At 45.5% G+C, this 24877-nt stretch overlaps 2 protein-coding genes across 4 annotated transcripts; one reads left to right on the top strand and one right to left on the bottom strand.

Moving 5' to 3' along the window:
• Nucleotides 1-55: 55 nt before the first annotated feature.
• On the bottom strand, nucleotides 56-21326 carry nup188 (nucleoporin 188). Of its 2 annotated transcripts, none has more exons than XM_082956283.1 (42): nucleotides 21261-21326; nucleotides 20533-20587; nucleotides 20342-20415; nucleotides 20166-20250; nucleotides 18323-18403; nucleotides 18124-18168; nucleotides 17912-18004; nucleotides 17418-17537; nucleotides 15451-15662; nucleotides 14951-15065; nucleotides 14557-14757; nucleotides 14101-14190; nucleotides 13857-13922; nucleotides 13625-13744; nucleotides 13356-13482; nucleotides 13072-13227; nucleotides 12747-12873; nucleotides 12475-12562; nucleotides 11701-11777; nucleotides 11491-11605; nucleotides 11050-11170; nucleotides 10745-10811; nucleotides 10399-10524; nucleotides 9721-9961; nucleotides 8220-8426; nucleotides 7876-8045; nucleotides 6393-6530; nucleotides 5112-5310; nucleotides 4816-4893; nucleotides 4626-4711; nucleotides 4268-4413; nucleotides 3969-4147; nucleotides 3344-3544; nucleotides 3107-3199; nucleotides 2682-2831; nucleotides 2440-2580; nucleotides 2227-2301; nucleotides 1885-2100; nucleotides 1553-1684; nucleotides 1341-1411; nucleotides 1131-1260; nucleotides 56-953 (listed from the first exon to the last, which is right to left on the bottom strand). In XM_082956283.1, the coding sequence occupies exons 1-42, from the start codon at nucleotides 21284-21286 to the stop codon at nucleotides 786-788; spliced, it is 5208 nt and encodes a 1735-aa protein (XP_082812409.1). In that variant the 5' UTR covers nucleotides 21287-21326; the 3' UTR covers nucleotides 56-785. The 2 variants fall into 2 exon arrangements, with proteins under 2 accessions (XP_082812409.1, XP_082812416.1); XM_082956290.1 differs by having other exon boundaries at nucleotides 21270-21304.
• Nucleotides 21327-21481: 155 nt separating this feature from the next.
• dolk (dolichol kinase) lies at nucleotides 21482-24455 on the top strand. Of its 2 annotated transcripts, none has more exons than XM_014142170.3 (2): nucleotides 21482-21603; nucleotides 22446-24455. In XM_014142170.3, exon 2 carries the CDS (start codon nucleotides 22606-22608, stop codon nucleotides 24175-24177), a length of 1572 nt encoding a protein of 523 aa, XP_013997645.1. In that variant the 5' UTR covers nucleotides 21482-21603; nucleotides 22446-22605; the 3' UTR covers nucleotides 24178-24455. The 2 variants fall into 2 exon arrangements, with proteins under 2 accessions (XP_013997645.1, XP_045549033.1); XM_045693077.2 differs by lacking the exon at nucleotides 21482-21603 and adding an exon at nucleotides 22252-22329.
• The last annotated feature ends 422 nt before the right edge of the window (nucleotides 24456-24877 follow it).

Below are 24877 nucleotides of genomic sequence, written 5' to 3'. Positions count from 1 at the left end.
GTCAATGTCCTCAAAACATGATAAACACATTAACTATACATGAAGACACAAAATGTCATGTTCTACCTAAAAGGTATTTTATTAGCAAACCTGTTTTAATGTAGCAGTACAAATGATAAGTCAGAAAATCCAAGCAGATGCAAATAACATTTTTAAAAGGAGAAAACATCCCTCAGTCCAAGCGTTAAAGTCAAAATTATTTAGAAAACAGCAGATAAAGTAACTAGGCAGCTCATTACAAATGTATAAATTGATTAAATGTGGCTTCACAATTTGATATACGGGGTTGATTTCTTCGATACCAAAAGGTCTGTTGTCAGCAATGGCCTATAAAACTAGGCCGGTGGAAAGACTGGACACTGTCAACAAGACTGATGTTCAATAGCACCAAGATCTGCTACTAATGATTCCCTTACACGTAAATGTCTACAGTATCTCAAAATTGACTTGTTTTTAGCTAGCCCTTGTAAGCAGCTGTATCCTCTGTTTTGACATTCCCACTGAGGTATAGTAGGCTATAAGCATGACCAAGTGGAGATTTTCTGAACACCCAAATGGCTTTGGCACAAAGCCCGATTGTTAGAATCTGGCACGTCAGGACATTGTCAAGCCAGTCACTTTCACAATCTGCTGTACAAACATCACTTCAGCTGAAGAGAATAAACCGACACTGTTGCACCGCGAAAAGTATAATTCAGAAGAGAACGGTTATGGTTCCGTATGAGCATGTGTGCCAAGAGTTTTTCAGGCCCATAATTTCTTAACAGGAAAACCACGTGGTGGGTCTACCTCTGTATGTGGCGTACAAAGGCCTGCACCAGCTGGATGAAAGGCTCCTGACCCTCGTGGCTGGACTTGGCGCCTGGGGGCTGGGGAGATGGCAGCAGGCTGCTGGACGGGGACGAGGGGGCGCCACGGCGGAAATGACGGGACAGGCTGGAGAGGAGGGTGCTCTGGAGGGGAGAGACAGGCATCACATCAAGCAATATTTTAAATATATATGAATTGCAGTCTACTAGAAACAAGACACTGAGCTGAAAAGAACAGATGGGACTAGAGTGGAATGGTAAAATAGGACAAAGAATTAGTCTGGTGGTACTTTAATGATGCTTCGAGTTTGAATGACTCACCAGTTCAGAGCCAAGCTCCTGTTTGAGTCTCTGTTTGTCTCTGGGGGCGATGCTGGGGTCCTTCAGACAGCGGACAGCCTGGGAGATGAGCACGTAGAAACAGTTCTCCATGGTGAACATCAGCAGAGACCTGGAAGGACAGTCACACATACCAGTTAGAAATGACCAATATTACCGTCAGTGAGAACAACTTTCTCTCGGTCTCCTTACTTGAGGGCTTGGGTTTCCTCTGACGAGGCCAGGGAGGCCACACTCAGAGAAGCTGGCTCCTTTTTCTCTACCTAAATACGGACAGAACACATAGTCAAATGTACAGTACAATTTATATTTCTCCATTTGCAAGAAATAAAATAATTTCAATGTGATCATAGTTTGACTTGGATCGGACTGAATAGATTTGAAATGATTGGGGGGTGGACAACCTCTCCCAGCATGCTTAGGGCCACGTTGATGGTTGCCAGCAGGGTTCCAAAAGAGGGCGCCACGTCAGCGTCAAAGGCCGAGGTGGTGAAGCTCAGCACAAACAAGGTCCTGTACTCAGCCAGGTCCATACACTGTCACACACACAATCTCAGTCAGTGAACATATGCTAACACATTTCAACTCAAAAAGGCAGTTCAAACATATTCTTTAGGTGTATGGAAACTATGTAGAGGCTGATGGTGCAGGACGTCAGTGTTTGGTAAGTTGTTAGATTGAGCTAACGGAGTCGTGAGTATGACAGGAGTCACGGTTCAAAGTGTGTTATTCTCACCTGGTCCAGTATTATCTGGCAGCAGTCGGGAGTGAAGTGCTGCAGCGTGGCCAGAGTCTTACTGAGGATCTTCAGCAGGCTGCACTGCACCACCAGCAGGGCCTTCTGCTCCGCCTCCTCCCTCTCCCCGCCCCCTCCTTCGGCTGCCGCTTTGGAGGGCGTCTGAGGATCTCTCTGGGCACGGGGGCCGGAGGCCAGCGCCTCCCCATTCTTGGCCTTGGGGACAATGACAGAGGTCCGGTAAAATAAATGAAAATAATGAGTTCTTTAGACATTAATTCAACCTGGGATAACAAATTTTACTTTCTAATCCCAGTAACACCATGGTAATGTCTGTCTGACCTGGAGGTAGTGATGAAGCATGTTCCTGCTGTGGAGGAGGTAGGTGCACGTCTGGCACAGGTAACACAGATTGATCTGCAGGTTGACAAAAAGTAAAAACCTGAGTCTATTGCTGTAAGCTAAAAACATATACTTTGGGGAAAAATAAAACAAATCATTTCATTCATTATTAGAGTTGAAGTGTACATTTGGTGCTGCTCAGTGCTGACTGACCTGTACATCTCGGAGCAGATGGGGCAGGTGGAACTGCCACTCCTTACAGAACCTGGACAGCTGCAGCAGGAAGCCCACTGTGTGGTCAGCCTCATCCAGACACACCAGACTCTGGACCGTCCGCACCGCATTCAGGCACTGACAGAAACAGAGAAAGAGACTTTAGGTTCCATATACAGAAAAGAAGAGATGGTGTACACACACACACACACACACACACACACACACACACACACACCCTGCAGTATGCGTTCCTGGTGCACTCCGACAAAGTCAAGGGCCTCGTTGATGAAGTTGTAGCGCAGCGTCTTGAGCAAGATCTCCATGAGGGACATAGAGAGGCGGTACACCCCCGGCCAGCAGGGAGCATCCTGGGACTTACGGGAGAAACCCTGACCAGGGAGATGAAGAGAAACTAAAGTTATAATAACACAGAGAGAACGCCTAACGTTAGGGAGAGAGCGCGAGCGCCTAACATTAGAATAACACTACAACAATTCTTCAATGCAGTGTCAATTAATGATTGGTTTAGTATTCGATCCCAATGGCACCCTATTCCCTACGTGGTGCCCTACTTTTGACCAGACATAAGCCCTGGTCAAACATAGTGTACTATACAGGGAATAGGGTGCCCTTTGGGACGTACCATGTTGTGCTTGTGTGTTACCTGTGAGGCTCCGTTAGAGGGCACTTCGTAGACACTGAGCAGAGGGAGACAGATACTCTGGATGACGCCGGCCCCGGCTACTGCTGCTGCACCCTGGAGGACAGGAGGGATGAAATATCCTTTATTACTAATGTGGTTGATAAAGCATTTAGTTATTTTTGTTTTTGTATTAGAAATCATGTCTAATATATCTGTCTTAGTAATTTATATGGCAATGTTGTAGTAGTGTGTGTGTACCTGTGGTGTGCGGGCTAGCGTGAGCAGCAGGTGCAGGGCAGCCTCGGTGAAGTAGAGGTTCTGTTTGGAGCGCAGGCTGAGTTCTAGAGCGCTGAGAATAGAGTGGAGAGCTGGAATCTTCCTCATCACTAGAACCCAGTGTTCCCCGTCCTCATCGGCACGACACAGCTCCTTGGCCAGGTGTAAGGCCAGCACACACACCTGAGACAGAGATGAAGAGGGAGAGGAAGAGGGGTGTGAATATGAATCCCCTCATCACTCAATGAATTACCAAGAAATCATGCAAATCTCTTTAAATCAAAACTTCTGATTCCACTCTTGCTTTACATAAACCAAAGCTAGAGATGGTCCACCACAGACATGCTGAGCTGCCCTGACCGAGATCAAAGATTAGAATTTATTCAGCACATGCACAGGTAATTCATTGCAGCTTACTATTTGGTTGGATGTGCCCTTTTTCAAAACACTTGGAGCAACCGTTATGCACTGTGTGTGTTTAGAAGAGTACAATTATTCTAGTGTTGCTTAAGCTCTGTTTTTATGCGGTTAAGCTGAAGAGAAATGTCCACATTACGTGAATAATAAAGTTAATCTCATTCTAAATTGCCGGCGCTGTGTGACTCACCCCGTCTCTCTGGTCCTTCTGGACGCTGCGGACGGCGTCAGTCTCCATGCTGTCTTTATCATCCGGGACATCCCTCACCTGAGCCGCGTGACGAGTGCTGTCAATCAGTGCCAGCGCCTCATCCTGCACCGTCTCACACACACACAGCAGCAGCTGGGGCAGCTGGGAGATCTCCCCACCTGATCAATGTAATGAGCAATACTGTTAGAGTACTCCACAAGTCATGTACAATGAGTGTACAAAACATTAAAACACCTTCCTAATATTGAGTTGCATACACAGCGATTAGCCCCCCTCACCGTTGAGTCCCTGTATCTGCAGTGCAGAGATGAGGGCAGAGAACACCTTGGCCTTGGTACTCTCCATCAGCTGCTGGTCGGCCTGCAGGACACTCTCCAGGATCAGAGAGAGGGGGGCCAGGACGTCAGGGGCCGTGGCCACCACACTGCAGGGGTAAACAGGACAGGGGGAAACAGGACAGGGGGACAGACGACAAAGGTGTTAGTACTAAGATGTGCAGAAAGAGTTTGATTATTAACAACCAATGTACTACCTCACTGAATTAGAACAGCTTTGAGATGATTTTCATTATCCTGATATTTCAATGTGTGTGGACACAATGTACATCAATTCACGCATGTGGGCACACACACAAACCTTCTCCACTGTTTAAGCAGGATCAGCAGAAGAGTAGCCATCATGGATCCCAGACGTAGACAGGGCACAGACATGGGCACCAGCAACTAGAGAGAGAGGGAGAGAGAGAAGGGGGAGGTGATAGCTAGTGAGTGAGAAGAGGACAGAGATGAAATAGAGATGAGAGCAGTTGTCATTTTGACTAACTCACAGCAGCTTTGGTCCCATCCAGTACGTCCATGAAGAGCTTAAGTCTGGCAGAGTCCTCCTTTAACTGCATCACATGCGACTGTAAACATCAGAACACATCAATGAATCAAGCAACCAGTCACACTGATCAGCATAGGATCTTTTTTTTACCTCCCATATATTTATGGGGTATTGTTTATCGCTTATGCATGTATTCATCATGGAATTCATAGGACGACTTCCTCTGCCATGTTTGACAGAATTCTAGGGAATTTTTTTTAAACGCCACAGTGACGAGTGGAGTGGTGTGTGACATACATGACTGGTGGAGAGGATGAGCAGCATCCGCCAGGCTGAGATGACCATCTGGGTCTCGGAGAACGAGTGCACGCCCTCTTCCTCCTCCGTCTCTGCCACGTGGACCACCAGGGACTTAACATACTGGGACCAGTACTCGTAGCGCCGCCCGCTGGAGAACTTCTGCAGTGCATCCTTCAGAGAGCGCTCCAGAGAGCCACTGGGGAAAAGAGAGGGCCATTCAGATAGAAGTATACTGTGTGGAACAGATATGAATGTCCGTCAGGTAGAATAGGGAATCGTGTCTGATCTATCCATTACATTTAAAAAAATCTACTCAAATCAATCTCATTTAGACTAGTTTATTTCATATCTCAATGTATATTTTATTCATTTATTGTCACAGGAATTTGTTTAGCATTTTGCACCATCAATTCACACCAGCCTGGTCTCAGACTAGACATAATAAATGGAAATCTGGGACACTCAAATGAGTATGATATGTTACGGTTACTTAAGGCAAAACCGAAAGGAGGGTGGTTGATCGGGGTGGGCGAATAATGCGAATGTCTAGCAACCCAAAGGTTGTGTCCCTGAATCGCATCACGGACAACTTCAGCATTTTAGCTAATTAACATCTTTTCAAATACTTTTTAGCTACTTTGCAACTACTTAGCATGTTGGCTAACCCTTCCCCTAACGCCAAACCTTAACCCAATATATTCTCCAGTGGGCTCCCGAGTGGCGCAGTGGTCTAAGGCACTGCATCTCAGTGCTAGAGGCGTCACTACAGACACCCTGGTTCGAATCCTGGCTGTATTACAACTGGCCGTGATTGGCCCATAGGGCGGCACACAATTGGCCCAGCGTCGTCCGGGTTAGGGTTTGGCCGGTGTAGGCCGTCATTGTAAATAAGAATTTGTTCTTAACTGACTTCCCTACTTAAATAAAAGGTTAAATAAAAATAAAACCTTAACCCCTAACCTAGCTAACGTTAGCCAGCTAGCTCATGATAGCCACCGAGCCAACATTAGCAACAAATTGTAATTTGAAACATATTGTATATTTAGCAAGTTCGTAACATATCATACAAAATGGATGATGGACATCCACAAATTAATACATAACAATTAAAATGGAGTGTCCCGGATTTACACACAGAATAATAGGTAATGCAGACAGCTTGACACATATCATATGCAGTTTGGTAGATAAAGCCAGTGATACCAGTAACAACTCAATCCACCAAATATACTGGCTTGAATTGCTGTATGTAGCTATAGAAACATGTAGCCTAGTTACCTGACCACATAGTAGATCTCAAGGCCGATGATTTTCATGACGAAGGCACAGGTCTCCAGAACACAAGGCTCAGTGATGTCTGAGGGGGAGGGAAGGATTCCAAACAGCGGCGTGGTCAGGTTTTCCCAAAACCTCTCTCTGTGGGAGGAAACGTCATACATTTAATACAATCATTTATTAGGATGCCCATCAGCCAACACCGATGGCGACAATTAGTCTTACTGGGGTCCGACAGATAATGTAAAAGACAAGACATAATTTACATACATATAATAACAAAAACGTGTGTGTGTGTGTGTGTGTGTGTGTATCTATCAGTTACACATACATGTCAATACATGCACACCAAAAGTAGGTAACAAAGGGGAGAGGCATTGTGCCATGAGGTGTTACTTGAAACACACAACAAAAAAACAATGTTACGGCATAATCTCTGGCTGTGTGTGTGTACGTGCATGTTCAAGCGTGCATCTCTGGCTGTGTGTGTGTACGTGCATGTTCAAGCGTGCATCTCTGGCTGTGTGTGTGTACGTGCATGTTCAAGCGTGCATCTCTGGCTGTGTGTGTGTACGTGCATGTTCAAGCGTGCATCTCTGGCTGTGTGTGTGTACGTGCATGTTCAAGCGTGCATCTCTGGCTGTGTGTGTGTACGTGCATGTTCAAGCGTGCATCTCTGGCTGTGTGTGTGTACGTGCATGTTCAAGCGTGCATCTCTGGCTGTGTGTGTGTACGTGCATGTTCAAGCGTGCATCTCTGGCTGTGTGTGTGTGTACGTGCATGTTCAAGCGTGCATCTCTGGCTGTGTGTGTGTACGTGCATGTTCAAGCGTGCATCTCCGGCTGTGTGTGTGTGTACGTGCATGTTCAAGCGTGCATCTCTGGCTGTGTGTGTGTGTACGTGCATGTTCAAGCGTGTATCTCTGGCTGTGTGTGTGTACGTGCATGTTCAAGCATGTATCTCTGGCTGTGTGTGTGTGTGTACGTGCATGTTCAAGCGTGTATCTCTGGCTGTGTGTGTGTACGTGCATGTTCAAGCGTGTATCTCTGGCTGTGTGTGTGTACGTGCATGTTCAAGCGTGTATCTCTGGCTGTGTGTGTGTGTACGTGCATGTTCAAGCGTGTATCTCTGGCTGTGTGTGTGTACGTGCATGTTCAAGCGTGTATCTCTGGCTGTGTGTGTGTGTACGTGCATGTTCAAGCGTGTATCTCTGACTGTGTGTGTGTGTACGTGCATGTTCAAGCGTGTATCTCTGGCTGTGTGTGTGTGTACGTGCATGTTCAAGCGTGTATCTCTGGCTGTGTGTGTGTACGTGCATGTTCAAGCGTGTATCTCTGGCTGTGTGTGTGTGTACGTGCATGTTCAAGCGTGTATCTCTGGCTGTGTGTGTGTACGTGCATGTTCAAGCGTGTATCTCTGGCTGTGTGTGTGTACGTGCATGTTCAAGCGTGTATCTCTGGCTGTGTGTGAGAGTCAGGTCACTCACTTGGTGCGTAGGACAGAGATTGCGCTATCCCGTCGGTCCTGCCACAGGGCGTGGAGGAAGGCCAGGGCGGCGCGGTGCAGCAGGGGGGGACACCAATACTTCCCCTGCTGCCTGGAGTCAATCAGGTCCAACACAACCTGCAGACAGCTCCACTCACCCAACAGAAACTCCTGGGAGGGACAGAGGGAAAATAAGAAAGACTTGTCCTTTAAATGACTAAACCGAGTCTGGTATAAAGATTCAGAAACTCAAAGAAAATCTAACTATACGTATTAAACATCAACACACAAGTCCTAACATGTTCCTGTCCTACGCTTAGACTGCCTGCCCCGCCCAGCTCTTACCTTTGACCCCTCTGCGCCGTCCTTGACCTCCAGGTTGAGGAAGAGCTCGATGAGGCCCGGTTGGGTCTCCACAGCCACGGTGAGGAACTCCAGGATCATCACCTTGATCCTCATGTCCTCCGTCCTGCTCTGTAGCCGCGTCAGAAAGGCATCCCTGATGGCAGCCGCATCACCGCCCAGGCAGGCGTACACCGACATGGGAGCCACCTGGAAACCAGAAGGTTACGTAAATATTACACAAGATCTTGAGAGACTAGTACTGTAGTCTTGTCCCCATTTCTGTTGACATCTACTTCAACAGTGTCTCACTGCATTCTCTTGCCCTCTACTTTTAAGCCCTGTAACAACTGCTGATGTAAAAAAGGCAATACATTTGATTGATTCGTGTTTTTGCTCGCTAACCTCCAAACACTACCCAACAGAATGCTCGCTAACCTCCAAACACTACCCAACAGAATGCTCGCTAACCTCCAAACACTACCCAACAGATGCTCGCTAACCTCCAAACACTACCCAACAGAATGCTCGCTAACCTCCAAACACTACCCAACAGAATGCTCGCTAACCTCCAAACACTACCCAACAGAATGCTCGCTAACCTCCAAACACTACCCAACAGAATGCTCGCTAACCTCCAAACACTACCCAACAGAATGCTCGCTAACCTCCAAACACTACCCAACAGATGCTCGCTAACCTCCAAACACTACCCAACAGAATGCTCGCTAACCTCCAAACACTACCCAACAGAATGCTCGCTAACCTCCAAACACTACCCAACAGATGCTCGCTAACCTCCAAACACTACCCAACAGATGCTCGCTAACCTCCAAACACTACCCAACAGATGCTCGCTAACCTCCAAACACTACCCAACAGATGCTCGCTAACCTCCAAACACTACCCAACAGATGCTCGCTAACCTCCAAACACTACCCAACAGAATGCTCGCTAACCTCCAAACACTACCCAACAGAATGCTCGCTAACCTCCAAACACTACCCAACAGAATGCTCGCTAACCTCCAAACACTACCCAACAGAATGCTCGCTAACCTCCAAACACTACCCAACAGATGCTCGCTAACCTCCAAACACTACCCAACAGAATGCTCGCTAACCTCCAAACACTACCCAACAGAATGCTCGCTAACCTCCAAACACTACCCAACAGATGCTCGCTAACCTCCAAACACTACCCAACAGATGCTCGCTAACCTCCAAACACTACCCAACAGATGCTCGCTAACCTCCAAACACTACCCAACAGAATGCTCGCTAACCTCCAAACACTACCCAACAGATGCTCGCTAACCTCCAAACACTACCCAACAGATGCTCGCTAACCTCCAAACACTACCCAACAGATGCTCGCTAACCTCCAAACACTACCCAACAGAATGTGGCAAGTGTAACTTATGATGCTGCTAGAACTATGTCAGGATTTTCACTACCTTAGTTGATTGCTCTGATCATCATATGTGCAATGTGTATTGAGTTACCGTGGCGAGCCTCTTAAGCAGCTGGATGGCGAGGCGCGGTAGGGCCGGGTCGTGTTTGTGGTAGATGTACTTGGCAAGCACGGCGATTAGGTTGCTGCCGTGGCCACCGTGCTGCGTCAGCGCCTGCTCCAGGGGCGAAACGGCGCTCGACGGTGGCTTGAGGCGAATCACGTTGTTGGTGACGGAGAAGGCCAGCTTGACCGTCTGGATAAGGATCTGACCTGGGCCCTCCGAGCCACCACTAGAGGGAGACAGAAAAGTTTCAATTCACATGGAAATCATCAGTTTCCAATTCACAAACAATAGAACATACAATAGGGCCCATGTGCTTACTCAGTTATATAAACAGAATTCATTGTAAGTGGTCTAGGGTGGTCAAGCGGTCTAAGCAGCACGGGTTTGAATCCGTCCCACTGCATTTCATTAAACGCTCCATCTTTCCTCTGTACTTCTGTCCTCTCCAATAAACAAAAAAACACTTGAGTGGGACTGCCCCACTCTTAAAAAAAAAGAAAGCTGTGGCAACTATATCCACTGCTTTTCTATCAACATGCAATGTTCTGAACCGGTCTCCCCCTCCTGAGACACTATGATAGAAAGACCACTGGTGTAGCAGAGTGGTCAGCTGTAGAGGTCAGCTGTAGAGGTCAGCTGTAGAGGTGTAGAGTGACACGTTACCTGCTGGGCTGAGCAGCCAGGACCACGTCTATGGTGTCCACTCCCACCCCCATGATGTTAACCACCGCCTGGCCAGCCTCGGTGTTAGCCAGACTGTAGATACACAGAGACTGGAGGGTTGGTGTGCTGGGGGAGAGATAGAGAAAGGTTATAGTAATACTATGGGGTTAGGCTCCATCTACAGAGTCCTGTCAGTCTGCAACGCACTATTCAGATGTGCGTTTTACTTAGGCCCAAATTCAATAACCAGCCATTCAGACGGACGAGAAGCATTTTGTTTCTTAGTGATTTAATGTCTGTTTAGGTAGAATAAGGAATGTTGTTTTTATATGCACAGCAGCCCTACCTGCCACTAGCCTCTCCCTCTGGACTGAGGTTCAGGATGGCATGGACCAACTCCAGGATCAGACAACCTAGAGGGATTAAAGAAAGTAGTGAGAAAGAGGATTCAGAATGTTTTCCAGTCTGACAGTAGTTTTACAGTCAGCCCTTTCAATACGGCTAAGGCCACCCTCAACTGTGGGCCCTGGTCAAAAGTAGTGCACTATAAAACGGGAACAGAGTGCAATTTGAGACAGACACACACTGCACATATTCTAAAAGGGATATCACTGATGTAGTTGACCACCATAGACTTGTGAAGGTACTCACCGATCCTCTCTCTGACTCCGTGGGTGTTGTAGCGCCACTTGTGGTAGGTGGGCAGCATCTCCTTCAGCACCAGCAGCACACAGGGGATGAGGCCCTTGTCCTGGGTGCTGCCCAGCTGGCCCTGAGGGCAGGGGACACACACCGGCATTACAACTACGGATAGTCAGTCAGTCAGCCGCACAATGACAAATAAACTCCTAGCCCCTAAACACAAGACCTTTGTGGAGATTGAGGCATGGAGAAGTGTTACGATAATGTATTGACCGTTTTTGTCTCGTCTGTCTGTATGCTTATTTTATTTTTCCCCTTTAAAAACAGATTTACTTGAAACGGCTATATAATGCCCCATGTAAAAGAAAGACATTGAGATGGCATACATGTAAGCTGTTTTTTGGGGGGTTGATGAGCCATTACTAGACTTTTAATAGAATAGAGAGATACCTTGACCAGGGTGGTGACGAGACGCAGGAAGGCGATGGTCACAGCGTACTCCCCTCTGGGCTGCTCTATCAGGACCAGCAGGTTGCCGTAGTTACCTGCCTTCATCCCCTCAGCACTGGAAATATACAAATACATAATATTAACTATGACGAAACAAGACCCCTCAAAGACTTCCCCACTGTGAATATGATATGGCTTGACACAACCTACCTGATGGACTGTGCCATATTGGTCAGAGGGGAGGAGGCGAATGGCAGAAAACCAGTGTGGTGCAAGCTGGACCAAACCTACTCAGAAAGTAGAGGGGGCATAACAATACACACACATTAAGGAATGGTAAAGGTCCATTTTTATCTCAATATGAAATTATTTCTTGTTAACAATTAAGTACCTGTGATTGTTTTCAATTAAATGATCAAAAAATTGCTTCTTATCAAAGAGCAATTTCTCAAGCAATAATTTTGCTAAGATTGTCTGGGAATGGTTAGGAGGAGATAACTGGTAACAGCTGTTATTGGCAGAGAGGATTGGAACTCTTTCCTATTGGTCTATTAACAAAACGTACCACCTAGTGATGTCACCAGGCAGGCCAAAACTCCATCCCACCAAAACAGGATGACATTTCAGGTGGTCTTTTCAAACAGCTCTTACCAATAAAAAAAGGCCTCATCTTAATTTTCACAGTATTATTCCAACCTCAGTGTGGAAATATATATAAAACACATGGGAATTCATGTTTTGGCTGCACAGGTCCTTTAAGTCTGTTGGAGGCTATGAGGCCCTTCAGAGCCACGTAGAGCAGGGTTTCCCAAACTCAGTCCTGGGCCCCCCTACACAGCTGATTCAAATAACCAACTCACCATCAAGCTTTGATTATTTAAAATCAGCTGTGTCGTTCTAGGGCAAAAACCAAAAGGTGGACCCAGGGGTAGCCTCAGGACTGCATTTGGGAAACCCTGCTCAACCAGACCATCTGTAACCCACCTTGCCAGGCATCCTAGCAGCCAGGACGATTAGGCAGTTCGCACAGGACGCTATCACATCCACTGGAGGGTTGATGACTGACGTCAACCTAACTCAAAGACACCACAATATTCTCAAATAATCCATGAATACAAAGTACCAACAAATACAAAATACTTAGAAATCAACTTTGATGGGAGCCCAAACAAGCTTATCATTATTCCATGTGAAATATCTGATTACTGTCCATGACAGAGTGATAAAGAGATGTGTGTGTGTGTGTTGAGTCTCACCTCTGCAGTAACATGTAGATGCGTGAGGTGAGGGGCAGCAGACAGTCAGACACGGTCCAGTCTGTGCTGATCATCTTATGGACCAGGTCCAGGATGGGCTTCACACGCTCACAGTGTAAGATCACATCTGGACCAGGGAGAGAATCACACACACATATTCACATACTCTGAATCAAAAACTATTGTATTGAAGGATCTCTGCTGATAGAGAAATGATTTGAGTGTGTGTACTGTATGTTTGAGGATGCATTTGGGTATACAATATGACTTGACCTGTGTAATTATGTGTGTGGGTCTGTAAATGTGCCTGCATTTATCTAGTTACCTGCAGTAGAGACAACGTGGAGCAGCATCTCTATCTCACAGGTGAACAGGATCCAGGCACTGTAGGAGTAGTCCCAGCGCACCACGTAGCCCTGCTCCCCCACAGCCACCTGACCCAGCACACCCTGAGGCATCCGCAGGTTTGTCTGACCCAGGCCTGACGGACAGAGGGAGAGATCTCAATCAGAAATATAATGAAAGACAATTACTTAAAGACTATAACATCACAAAAAGACTAATGTGCACCCACTAGAAGAAACAGACTAACAAGCAGCCTAAACACACCGAGAGGGTAGAGGAGTTTTGGTGCTTGTCTCCTCCACAGTGTCTCGTCGTCTCTAGAGATGACATCATTGGGCTTCGTTTTGTAGACCTCGGTGTAGAATGACATCTTGTCCAGGAAAATGTACACCTAACACACATGAATCAAGTGTAACATGAGTCAAGTGTAACCACAGACACATGAATCAAGTGTAACCACAGACACATGAATCAAGTATAACCACAGACACACGAATCAAGTGTAACCACAGACCAGTGTGTGTAATCAATACCTTCTTTGCAGTGGACTTATCTGACAGGAGCGCAGTGAGGAGCTGCAACAGCAGACCAGTCTTGTGTGGGAACATTCCCATTGCGCTATCCAGGATCATTCCCAATCCCATAGTGGGCTTCTGGGAAAAGCATTCAAAAAACCATATATTAGGAAATTTAGCTAGAGACATATTCTTGGAGTGATTTCACATCCTTCATGAAGCAGAATTGGTTTAATTAATTTCTCCTCACCGTTTCCCAGAAGAGCTCAGCCAGACTGGGCGCAGAGAGGACTTCACACGCTGCATTTATCAGATGCTATGGGGGGGACCATTCAATCATTAATCTGCGATATTATTTATCAGCATCATTAGGAATGTAAAACTATGCAAATTTCTCAAGTCATGAATCTGTGATATTACTGATCAGTCTGTGCTACAACTCAACATTATCGTTACTTGTCTGAGCCTCAAGGTGAGATAGCAAGGCCTGGTACCTGTTGGCTGCCCAGCGTCTCCTCTTCAAAGGAGGTCATGACAAAGGAGAGGAGGCCGTAGATACACATCCTGGCTGTACTGGCTGTGCACTGTGGGAGGAGGAAACATAACATGGTGGCAGGTGTGGTTAGAGCATTGGGCCAGTAACCGAAAGGTTGCTGGATTGAATCTCCGAGCTGACAAGTTAAAAATCTGTTGTTCTGCCCCTGAACAAGGCAGTTAACCCACTGTTCCTAAGACGTCATTGCAAATAAGAATTTGTTCTTAACTGACTAGCCTAGTTAAATAAATACAAATTGAAAGCAGCATATTTCTGAAACATTGTGTGAATATTCTTGCAGGTTGTGCGTGTTGTGCTATATGCGTATGTAAAATATGTGTTTGTGTGTGCTGTCCTGTGCTAGGTGAGCGTTTTGTGTGTGTGTGTATTTTTGTTATAATGTGTGTGTTCTTACATTATTCCCAGTGCCTCCCAGACCTTGCAGCATGGTGGTGAGGTACTGGAACACCCCCAGCTGTAGGGAGGTGTTCCCGATGCGTCTGATGACAGGGCTGGACTCATCTGGGCTCAGAGTGTGTCTCAGCAGGACCCAGGCCAGCAGCACTGGCCCGTGGTGAGGGATGTCACCAAACGTCAGCAGCATCTGGTCCATCTCCTGGTGGGTGACAAAGTTGACAATGAGTCACTTATTGATCAATTGCAAAGTATTCCCCCATCGAACTGATCATCAAAACAACTACTTTCAGAACATTTCAATCTGAACTTGCTCATTCTGATGACTTGATAACAAAAGCGGGAGTGTATACATGTCAATTCCAACAGAACATGTAAAAGTGCTCAGTGTTTACCTTGCTGATGGCAGGGGTGTTGGAGAACTGGTGCTGCTCCGTGCGGTCCTCTAGGGCACACTTGTGGAGGAAGTCTATGTCCATGCCTTCCACCAGGATCAGACAGCTGAAGTACCTGCAAGACAGAAGGAGAGATATATTAACAAGAGGGAATACCTTTAGAAAAGAGTATTGTTCTTTAATTAAGCTGAATCCCTTGCCCAAGCCAAAGCAACAAATGTAGCAATTATCCTGAAAATGTAACCTACTTAAATCTGTCTGACCAATAAATATGCCATTAGGAAGTAGCTAGCTGGCTATGTAGACTTACATCCAGTACAGTGCATTCGCTAGTGCTCTGCCATTCTGTTTACAAATGAATTGCTAAAGGAAACAAATGTAGCTTGCAATCTTCTAAATTTTAGGCCATGTCCCTAACCCCAGATCAATATAGAGGCCAACAATTAGTAGCTAGCTATGATTATTTCCATCCACTCCAGTGTATTAGTGCTGTGACTGACCCGATGCGGTCGACCAGGGCGTCCATGCTCTTGTCTACCAGGTGTCTGTTGGTCTGGCGGAGGCCGAAGCCCTGCTCCTTGAACATCTTGGTGAAGCTGAGCAGGTCTCCGGGACCCATCTCAAAGTAGGCATAGTACAGGAACAGGATCTCCAGCAGCAGGGACTGCTCCCTCAGACACTGCAGGAACCAGCGGGACACCTGCCTCTCCGTCTGACCAGAGAGAAACATGATTGATTAAGAAAGATGCACATAATAGAAATAAGATTCAATATATAACTGATAAAAACCTTTGATTTCCTTGATTTTCTGGTTTAAATACAATACCAGTCAAAAGTTTGGACACACACACACCTACTGATTCCAGGGTTTTTCTTTAGTTTTACTATTTTCTACATTGTAGAATAATAGTGAAGACATCAAAACTATGAAATAACATGTGGAATCATGTAGTAACCAAACAAGTGTTAAACAAATGGCAGAGAGGTTTGGCATTCTCTCAACCAGCTTCATGAGGTAGTCACCTGGAATGCATTTCAATTAACAGGTGTGCCTTGTTAAAAGTTCATTTGTGGAATTTCTTTCCTTCTTAATGCGTTTGAGCCAATGAGTTGTGTTGTGACAAGGCAGGGGTAAAATATCAAGTCCCTATTATGGCAAGAACAGCTCAAATAAGCAAAGAGAAACGACAGTCCGGCATTAGTTTAAGACATGAAGGTCAGTCAACCCGGAAAATGTCAAGAACTTAAATTTCTTTAAGTGCAGTCACAAAAACCATCAAGTACTATGATGTAACTCGTGTTCATGAGGACCGCCACAGGAAAGGAAGACCCAGAGTTACCTTTGCTGCAGAGGATAAGTTCATTAGAGTTAACTGCACCTCAGATTGCAGCCCAAATAAATGCTACAGAGTTCAAGTAACAGACCCATCTCAACATCAACTGTTCAGAGGAGACCGCGTAAATCAGGCCTTCATGGTCAAATTGCTGCAAAGAAACCACTACTAAAGGACACCAATAAGAAGAACAGACTTGATTGGGCCAAGAAACACGAGCAATAGACATTAGACCGGTGGAAATCTGTCCTTTCGTCTGATGAGTCCAAATGTGAGATTTTTGGTTCAAACCGTGGTGCCTTTATGAGACGCAGAGTAGGTGAACAGATGATCTCTGCATGTGTGGTTCCCACCGTGAAGCATGGAAGAGGTGGTGTGATGGTGCGTTGGAGGTGACACTGTCAGTTATTTAATTAGAATTCAAAAAGGTACACTTAACCAGCATGGCTACCTCAGCATTCTGCAGCGATACACCATCCCATCTGGTTTGTGCTTAGTAGAAATATCATTTGTTTTTCAACAGGATAATGACCCAACCCACCTCCAGGCTGTGTAAGGGCTATTTGACCAAGAAGCAGAGTGATGCAGTGCTGCATCAGATGACCTGGCCTCCACAATCACCCGACCACAAACCAATTGAGATGGTTTGAGATGAGTTAAACCGCAGAGGGAAGGAAAAGCAGCCAACAAGTGCTCAGCATATGTTGAAACTCCTTCAAGGCTGTTGGAAAAGCATTCCAGGTGCTGCTGGTTGAGAGAATGCCAAGAGTGTGTAAAGCTGTCATGAAGGTAAAGGGTGGCTACTTTGAAGAATCTCAAATATATTTTAATTTGTTTAACACTTTTTTGGTTACTACATGATTCCACATGTTATTTCATTGTTTTAATGGTCTTCACTATTATTCTACAATGTAGAAAATAGTAAAAATAAAGAAAAACCCTTGAATGAGTAGGTGTCCAAACTTTTGACTGGTACTGTAGGTAGAAAGAAAGTCCACAAGATAATGTTGAAAACATTAGGATAAGAACTTATGGAGAGTTTGAGATACCCATATTGACTTCAAGCACTGAGTCGTCAATCAGATCCTAAACTCAATGTGTAAGAATATGGTAGTAAAGAATGTAGTTCTAACCATGAGGTTGCCATGAGTCTCCCATGTCGGGGATTCAGCTTTGAACAGGGTCTCAAACTGCTTCTGGTAGTTGGTGACCAGGTCCTTCTCCAGCTTGTTCACACAGTTGGAGTACTCCACCTGCACCCAAAGCAAACAAAAAAAAACTAAATTGATTCAAAGTTGTCATTCCTTTTTTTTTTATGTTTACACACTTCCATGTCTAAACTGTACTATTTGTAACCTGTACCATTGTATGCTTCACTGTTGTTTCCCATAATTGGTATCAATAAATGTAAACATAAGTTACAATGTGTTAGATATACTGTAAAAGATCATAGCTACAACAAATAGCCAACATTGGCCTGTACTGTATTAGCATGAGCATCAAATGAACTTACCAGCAAATGAGCTTACCAGCCTGACCCAACCCCCCATTACCCATACATACAGATGGGTCTAGTGTAACATTGGACCACAGTGTAAGTCCTAGCAGACAGAAGGGAGCTCCTTACCCTGTACGGGTGTCTCTCATCCTGGAAGTACGTCAGCAGGAGGAGGACGCATCGCAGATGACACACACGCTCCTCGTAGTAATAGTCAGCGATCTGAACACACACACTCAAAGAATCAGTGCATAAGCCTATCAATTGACCTGATTATGCTTTATGAGCTGGTGAAATAGAATACCAGCAAACTTAGTTAGCTTTTGGGAGCTTGTACTAACCTTCAGAAGTAGGGCTTGGCTCGGTCTCTCATCCTGCAGAACATCCTATGAGGGCAGATAAGATATCTCTAGTCAAGGTACATGTGTCTAGACTGAAAATATTTAGTAGTATAGATTTCCTTCACAGCCAGGCATCTGATATTTTTTCCGAACCTAGTATCACCACACAGAGCGAGAGAGAGCGAGGTAGAGAGACTACCTTCAGTGTGTTGCGGGTCCCTCTGTAATCTTCTTGAAGGTAACATTGTAAAATCTGTACACTCTGCTGTTGATCCAGACCCTGAAAAAAAGAAGTGTGTTAATAAATTCCACAAAGGAAAGGAATTACAACTGTTAATCATACCCTGTCCATATACTGTATTCAAGTTAATTGGTGTTGTGTCTCCATGCATCATTACACTATATACAGTGCCTTGCAAAAGTATTCATCCCCCTTGGCGTTTTCCTATTTGTTGCATTACAACCTGTAATTTAAATAGATTTTTATTTGGATTTCATGTAACGGACATAGACAAAATAGTCCAAATTGGTGAAGTGAAAGAAAATACTTGTTTCAAAAACTTAAAAATAAACGTAAAAGTGGTTCATGCATGTGTATTCACCCCCTTTGCTATGAAGCCCCTAAATAAGATCTGGTGCAACCAATTACCTTCAGAAGACACATAATTAGTAAAATAAAGCCCACCTGTGTGCAATCTAAGTGTCACATGATCTCAGTATACACACACAACTGTTCTGAAAGGCCCCAGAGTCTGCAACACCACTATGAAGACCAAGGAGCTCTCCAAACAGGTCAGGGACAAAGTTGTGGAGAAGTACAGGTTGGGGTTATAAAATAAATATCAGAAACTTTGAAGATCCCACAGAGCACCATTAAATCCTTTATTAAAAAACATGGAAAGAATATGGCACCACAACAAACCTGCTAAGAGAGGGCCACCCACCAAAACTCACAGACCAGGCAAGGAGGGCATTAATCAGAGATGCAACAAAGAGACCAAAGATAACCCTGAAGGAGCTGCAAAGCTCCCCAGCAGAGATTGGAGTATCTGTCCATAGGACCACTTTAAGCCGTACACTCAAGAGCTGGGCTTTACGGAAGAGTGGCCAGAAAAGAATAAGCAAACAAGTTTGGTGTTCCCCAAAAGGCATGTGGGAGACTCCCCAAACATATGGAAGAAGATACTCTGGTCAGATGAGACAAATTGAGCTTTTTGGCCATCAAGGAAAACACTATGTCTGGCGCAAACCCAACACCTCATCACTCCGAGAACACCATCCCCACAGTGAAGCAGCATCATGCTGTGGGTATGTTTTTCATCAGGGACTGGGAAACTAGTCAGATTTGAAGGAATGATGGATGGTGCTAAATTCAGTGAGATTCTTGAGGGAAACCTGTTTCAGTCTTCAAGAGATTTGAGACTGGGACGGAGGTTCACCTTCCAGCACGACAATGACCCTAAGCATACTGCTAAAGCAACACTCGAGTGGTTTAAGGCGAGACATTTAAATGTCTTGGAATGGCCTAGTCAAAGCCCAGACCTCAATCCAATTGAGAATCTGTGGTATGACTTAAAGATTGTTGTACACCAACGGAACCCATCCAACTTGATAGAGCTGGAGCAGTTTTGCATTGAAGAATGGGCAAAAATCCCACTGGCTAGATGTGCCAAGCTTATAGAGACATACCCCAAGAGACTTGCAGCTGTAAAAGGTGGCTCTACAAAGTATTGACTTAGGGGGGGGGTGAATAGTTATGCATGCTCAAGTTCTGTTTTTTTTGTCTTGTTTCACAAAAAAATAATTTGCATCTCAAAGTGGTAGACATGTTGTGCAAATCAAATAATACAAGCCCCCCCTCCCAAAAATGAATTTTAATTCCAGGGTGTAAGGCAACAAAATAGGAAAAATGCCAAAGGGGTGAATACTTTCGCAAGCCACTGTAGTATTCAAAATAATACCTGTTTTTGCCATGCATCATTACAGAATCAGTATATCTGATTTAATTCACTATCCCGTCAGATCATTTCAGCATTCCTTACCAGCAGTTTACTGATCCTCAGCCCAAAGTCCTTCAATGGTTGGGCCACACCTTTGTCCGCTTTCAGTTTTTCCGCCGCTGATGAACTAAAACAAGGAAAAATTTCAAATAATTTGGTCTCAACAAGCTTAAGTATTTCATATTGGATAATTTAAATAGTTATATTGCACAGCATACCTGGGTGTTTTGTAGTAACACAGTCCTTGAAGTAATCGTTCCCAATTTCGATCTAGTTCTTCCTCTATTTGAGCCTTCATCCATCAAGGATGGATGTAATATTGAAGAAAAAAAAGCACAGTGGCAGACATTGTAAGACTTTGTTGAATTATAAAATATATATGATAGGTGAGGAAATAAAGGTTACATACCGGTTCCCTCAATGCAGATCTCCCCAGTAAGATAGTCCACAACTCTCGGCTGCTCCTGCAAAAGCAAAACAATTCCATAGTTCCCTAGATAGTATTTTTCAGGTGGTTAAACTCAGTTAACTGTTGAAATCAGAGTTATGGCTTTAGTGGCATAATGGCAAATATGGTTAAGTTAGACATGGCTATTAAAACGTAGCTTCATAAAAGTGCCGTGAGTGGCCACAGTTAGAACAAAGCTAACTAATAACAAGTGTGCTATGATGTTTGTTATTGTGAACCAGCTGTCAACTCCCTCCAGCTGACAGGCTAGCTAATTAGCTGTACCAGACAGTTTAATACGCAAAATCAGCTTCAACGTTAAGTTAGTTCGCTAAATTATCAAATACATGTTTTTATTAGGAATACATGTCTGAAAGTGTATTCCCAGACAAATGCCAGTTGTACGCTAACTAAGCTTACTAGTTCAGGTCTCGTTGATGCATGCTGCTGTCGTCATGCGTTTGGAACTGTGTAACAGACCGCGCTAGTATGCCATTCAAATGTAGTTAGCAAGCATGTTAACGAGCTAGCAGCTTGCTACTACTAGCAAATAGTTCCCTCCAAGGGAAGCTTTCACATTGCTGTGCAAATTTAAGTACAATTTCTAAATTAATGCACATCTTAAACTTTACCCATGAATTTGAACGCTATAATGGTCAAAATAGACATGTTGTATTTCATTTAGTTACCTCACATACATCTCCGAGTCCGCCATCTTCTCCCTGCAACGTGACGTAACTTGTCTGCGACATGGACCCCATCACGTGACCTGTGGATGTTATTTTTCTAGTTATGATTTTAAATGTATATAAATACCAAACATTTGCCATTCACATGAAATTAAATATATAATAAGAAAATATCGCACATCATGCATCATAAATAAAGGTTTCCATGTACCACGTGACTTGGCTGTCAATATGGCCAGCTCCTACTGGGTATGAGGAACGCCAGCTGATTGGGCAGAATATAATAGTCGAAAGATCGGATATCGCTTTACTCATTTAACCTGATATGTGCAGTATTTACCGGGTAAGTCTATTTATGATGCTTTCAATTCATTTTAAATAGCCGGTATTCGACCATTAAACGGTTATCTGAACGAGAACTCAACTCAGTACATTTGTCAGATAAATTTTTGCTAACGTTAACTAGGATGCGGAGTCGCTGCATCGGCTGAAATTGCATTCAAGCATTTCTCACTACAGTGAGAGGGATATGTAGCAAGGCCACGTTATGTAGCAGTTCATATGCATATAGCCAAAAAGCTATTTGATATCTCGAATGATCATGAATTAACGCTTGTTACCATACATCGTTCTTTTTAAAGATACCGTATAAATAATATCAACCCTCACCACCTCTTGTATGAGAAAAAGGTTGGAGTTAAGGCATTTCTACTTGTCTAGACTTGCCTTTTTTGTATTGTCATCTCTAGACTTTACTGTCTAGTACAATTTCTGGTAAATAATTCATCCATAGCAATTATTAGCCATGATCTCATTTAGCTACCTGCCAGTTAATTTGGGAGTGAATATTAAGTGTGGCAATCGGTCATGGGCATTATGCCGCGTTCACGCACTAGTCGAATCTAGGAAATTTCCGGTTGTAGTTACACACGTGTGGTGTTTAACCAGTTACATGTCGGACATTTCCGAGTTTCCTAATTCGACTGGCGACTGAACGCAGCATTAGTCAGTGGGCCAAGGTTCAGTGCTATTTCAAGTCGATGTGGGGTGTGGATCTTTTGAAATAAGTGTGAGTGTAATGTGAAAACAATGGTTTAATATGTCTAATATATTCAACGTTTGATTCTCATTAAATCGTTTTTCACTGTATTTTGCTTCAGCCATTTTGCTACTTTGTCTTCACAGATACAAGACAGGCCTAAGATTGTGGACTAAAATAATAACTAACCATGATGTGTGCCGCAGAAAGGAATTGACAGACCTTTTAAATAAGAGATTTGTATTCAAGCTGGAGTCCTCTGCTGTGAACCGCCCTCCCTCCCTGTCTTCTCCCCCGATTGCAACCATGCAGACCAACCCGGTACTGGTGGAGTCTGCGGTGGTCTTCTCTGTGGTGATGTGTGTCCACATGGCCGTGTGGAACCAGCACTCCTGGTGCTGCGTGGCCCTGGTCATCCAGGCCTTCTACGTGCAGCACAAGTGGGACCGCCTGCTCCGTAATGGCAACGCCGTCTTTCAGTGGCGCCTGTCAGCCAACAGTGGCATCGTCCCAGCCGTCATGGTGATGCCCCTGCTGGGTGTGGCGCTGCGGGAGAAGTGCGCCGCCTCGGGGAACGTCTACTTTGAGCGTTTCTCCATGGTGGTCACGGTGACGGGCATGATGCTGGCATTGTTCCTGTCGCTCCTCGCACTGGGCATCACAAGGCCCGTGCCCACCAACACATGCGTGATCGCGGGCGTGGCGAGCAGTGCCATCCTGTACACGGTGAAGCAGACCCTAACGGTGTCGGAGGTGATTGAGGTTCTGGAGGTGCTTCTGATATTCGTCTACCTGAGTCTGATTGTGCTCTACCTGCTACCGCGCTGCTTCACGCCCGGCGAGGCCCTCCTCATCGTCGGGGGCATCAGCTTCATCGTCAACCAGCTCATAAAGCGCTCACTCAACATGGCTGAGGTCAAAGGGGAGCCAGTCCACTACTTCCTGCCCGTGGTGGCGGTAGGATCTCTTCTCCTAGGGGTGTTTTTCGCCCTGCTCTTCTGCTTCATGGAGTCTGAGACGTGGGTGTCGTCGCTCTTCTTCCACATGATGACGGCTGTGCTGGGCCTGGGGATCCTCATGCCCTGGCTCTCCCTCCTCATCCGCCGCCACCCCATCATGTGGCTGCTGGACTTTGTGACTCTGAACGACAAGCGTCTGTGCCTACTGGGCTACTGGGTGCTGCTGGCCACTCTGGCCACCCTGGTTGTGCTGCACCAGAACTACCAGCGCCAGTCAGGCTCCAAGAAGCACCAGGCCTCTACAGTAGTCAGAAAGTACTTCCACCTCATTGTAGTAGCCACCTTCGTCCCAGGCCTGGTGTATGACCGCCAGCTCCTACACGTGGCTTCTGTGGGCTGCCTGGGGGCCTTCCTGCTCCTGGAGTATGTGCGCTACTTCCGCATCCGCCCGTTGGGGCAACTCCTCCGTCAGTTACTCACCCTGTTCCTAGACGAGCGTGACTCTGGACCTCTCATCCTCACTCACATCTATCTCCTCCTAGGCATGTCCCTGCCTATCTGGCTGTTCCCGGGGCCCTGCGCCCCCAAAGGCATCCTGCCCGGGGCGGGGGGCCTGGTGCCCTATGCTGGGGTGCTGGCGGTGGGTGTGGGGGACACGGTGGCGTCGGTGTTCGGCAGCAGCATGGGCGAGATCCGCTGGCCGGGCACCAAGAAGACAGTGGAGGGCACAGCCACGTCAGTATTCGCCCAGATCATCGCCGTGGCCATCTTCCTCATATTCGACCCCACCATCAATCTGAACTCCACCTACTCATGGATCGTGGGCTCCATCACCATGGTAGCCATGCTGGAAGCCTACACCTCGCAGATAGACAACCTGCTGCTGCCACTTTACCTCTTCATCCTGCTGCTGCTCTGATGACCCCCGTGGAGCACCGCACACAGGTCATGTTTGAGATCGACTACCTTGCAGTCGGCGGCGGCAGACTGACAGATCTGCAAATCATAGTGAGTATCCGTTTAGGATGCAAGGCGATTTGTAGATCAGTCGGTCTTCTCAGTCTGTGATCAGCGGCTGAGCAGATGCACTTAAACACAGCCACACGGTGACCTCTTGACCAGAGGTCAGAGTGGAAAGGCTAACCAATGTAATTGCTGAATTTTAAAGTCTAAGGGAATGTATGGAAATCCTCATTGGATGACTGTTGAGGATTTTTTTTGTTTTGTTGCTTTGTGAGAGTAATAGTTATGATCAGTTGTATTGATGTTGCATTGATAATCTCTCCACTAACATGATCGTGTGTGGGAAAATCAATATGGCTGGCACAAAGGATGAACTACAATCTGATAGCACTGATAGCTAGGGAATGAGCTTGCATACATTATGAGAAATACATGAAGATGGAACATACACTCCAGATTTCGCTCTTCATTTTGTGGGACAACAGAGCATGACAATAGAATCAGTGATGTTCAGCTAGAATACAACAAGTCGGTTCAACATGCACACTACTGTTTTTTTTTCTTCATATCAGTTGCTTGGTGAGGATAAGGGAGGTTAAATCATTTTGTTTGAGAGCAGGGTCGTATTCATTAGGGCACACCGTAGCAAAATGTCT

This window comes from Salmo salar, chromosome 01 (assembly GCF_965601325.2).
Source record: "Salmo salar chromosome 01, fSalSal1, whole genome shotgun sequence".
Lineage (NCBI taxonomy): Eukaryota > Metazoa > Chordata > Actinopteri > Salmoniformes > Salmonidae > Salmo > Salmo salar.
The sequence above is the reverse complement of the archived record's forward strand: the minus strand, read 5'-3'. Positions and strand labels throughout refer to the sequence as shown.

Bases quoted from the DNA above. Each gene is read 5' to 3' on its own strand.
- nup188 (XM_082956283.1), bottom strand. From the start codon at position 21,286: ATGGCGGACTCGGAGATGTATGTGAG. The intron at 18,005-18,123 runs GTTAGTACAAGC...GTGTGTGTTCAG, and splicing joins GCCAAGCCCTACTTCTGAAG to ATCGCTGACTATTACTACGA. The intron at 2,302-2,439 runs GTCAGTCAGCAC...GTCAACCTGCAG, and splicing joins ATCTGCTCCGAGATGTACAG to ATCAATCTGTGTTACCTGTG.
- dolk (XM_014142170.3), top strand. From the start codon at position 22,606: ATGCAGACCAACCCGGTACTGGTGGAGTCTGCGGTGGTCTTCTCTGTG.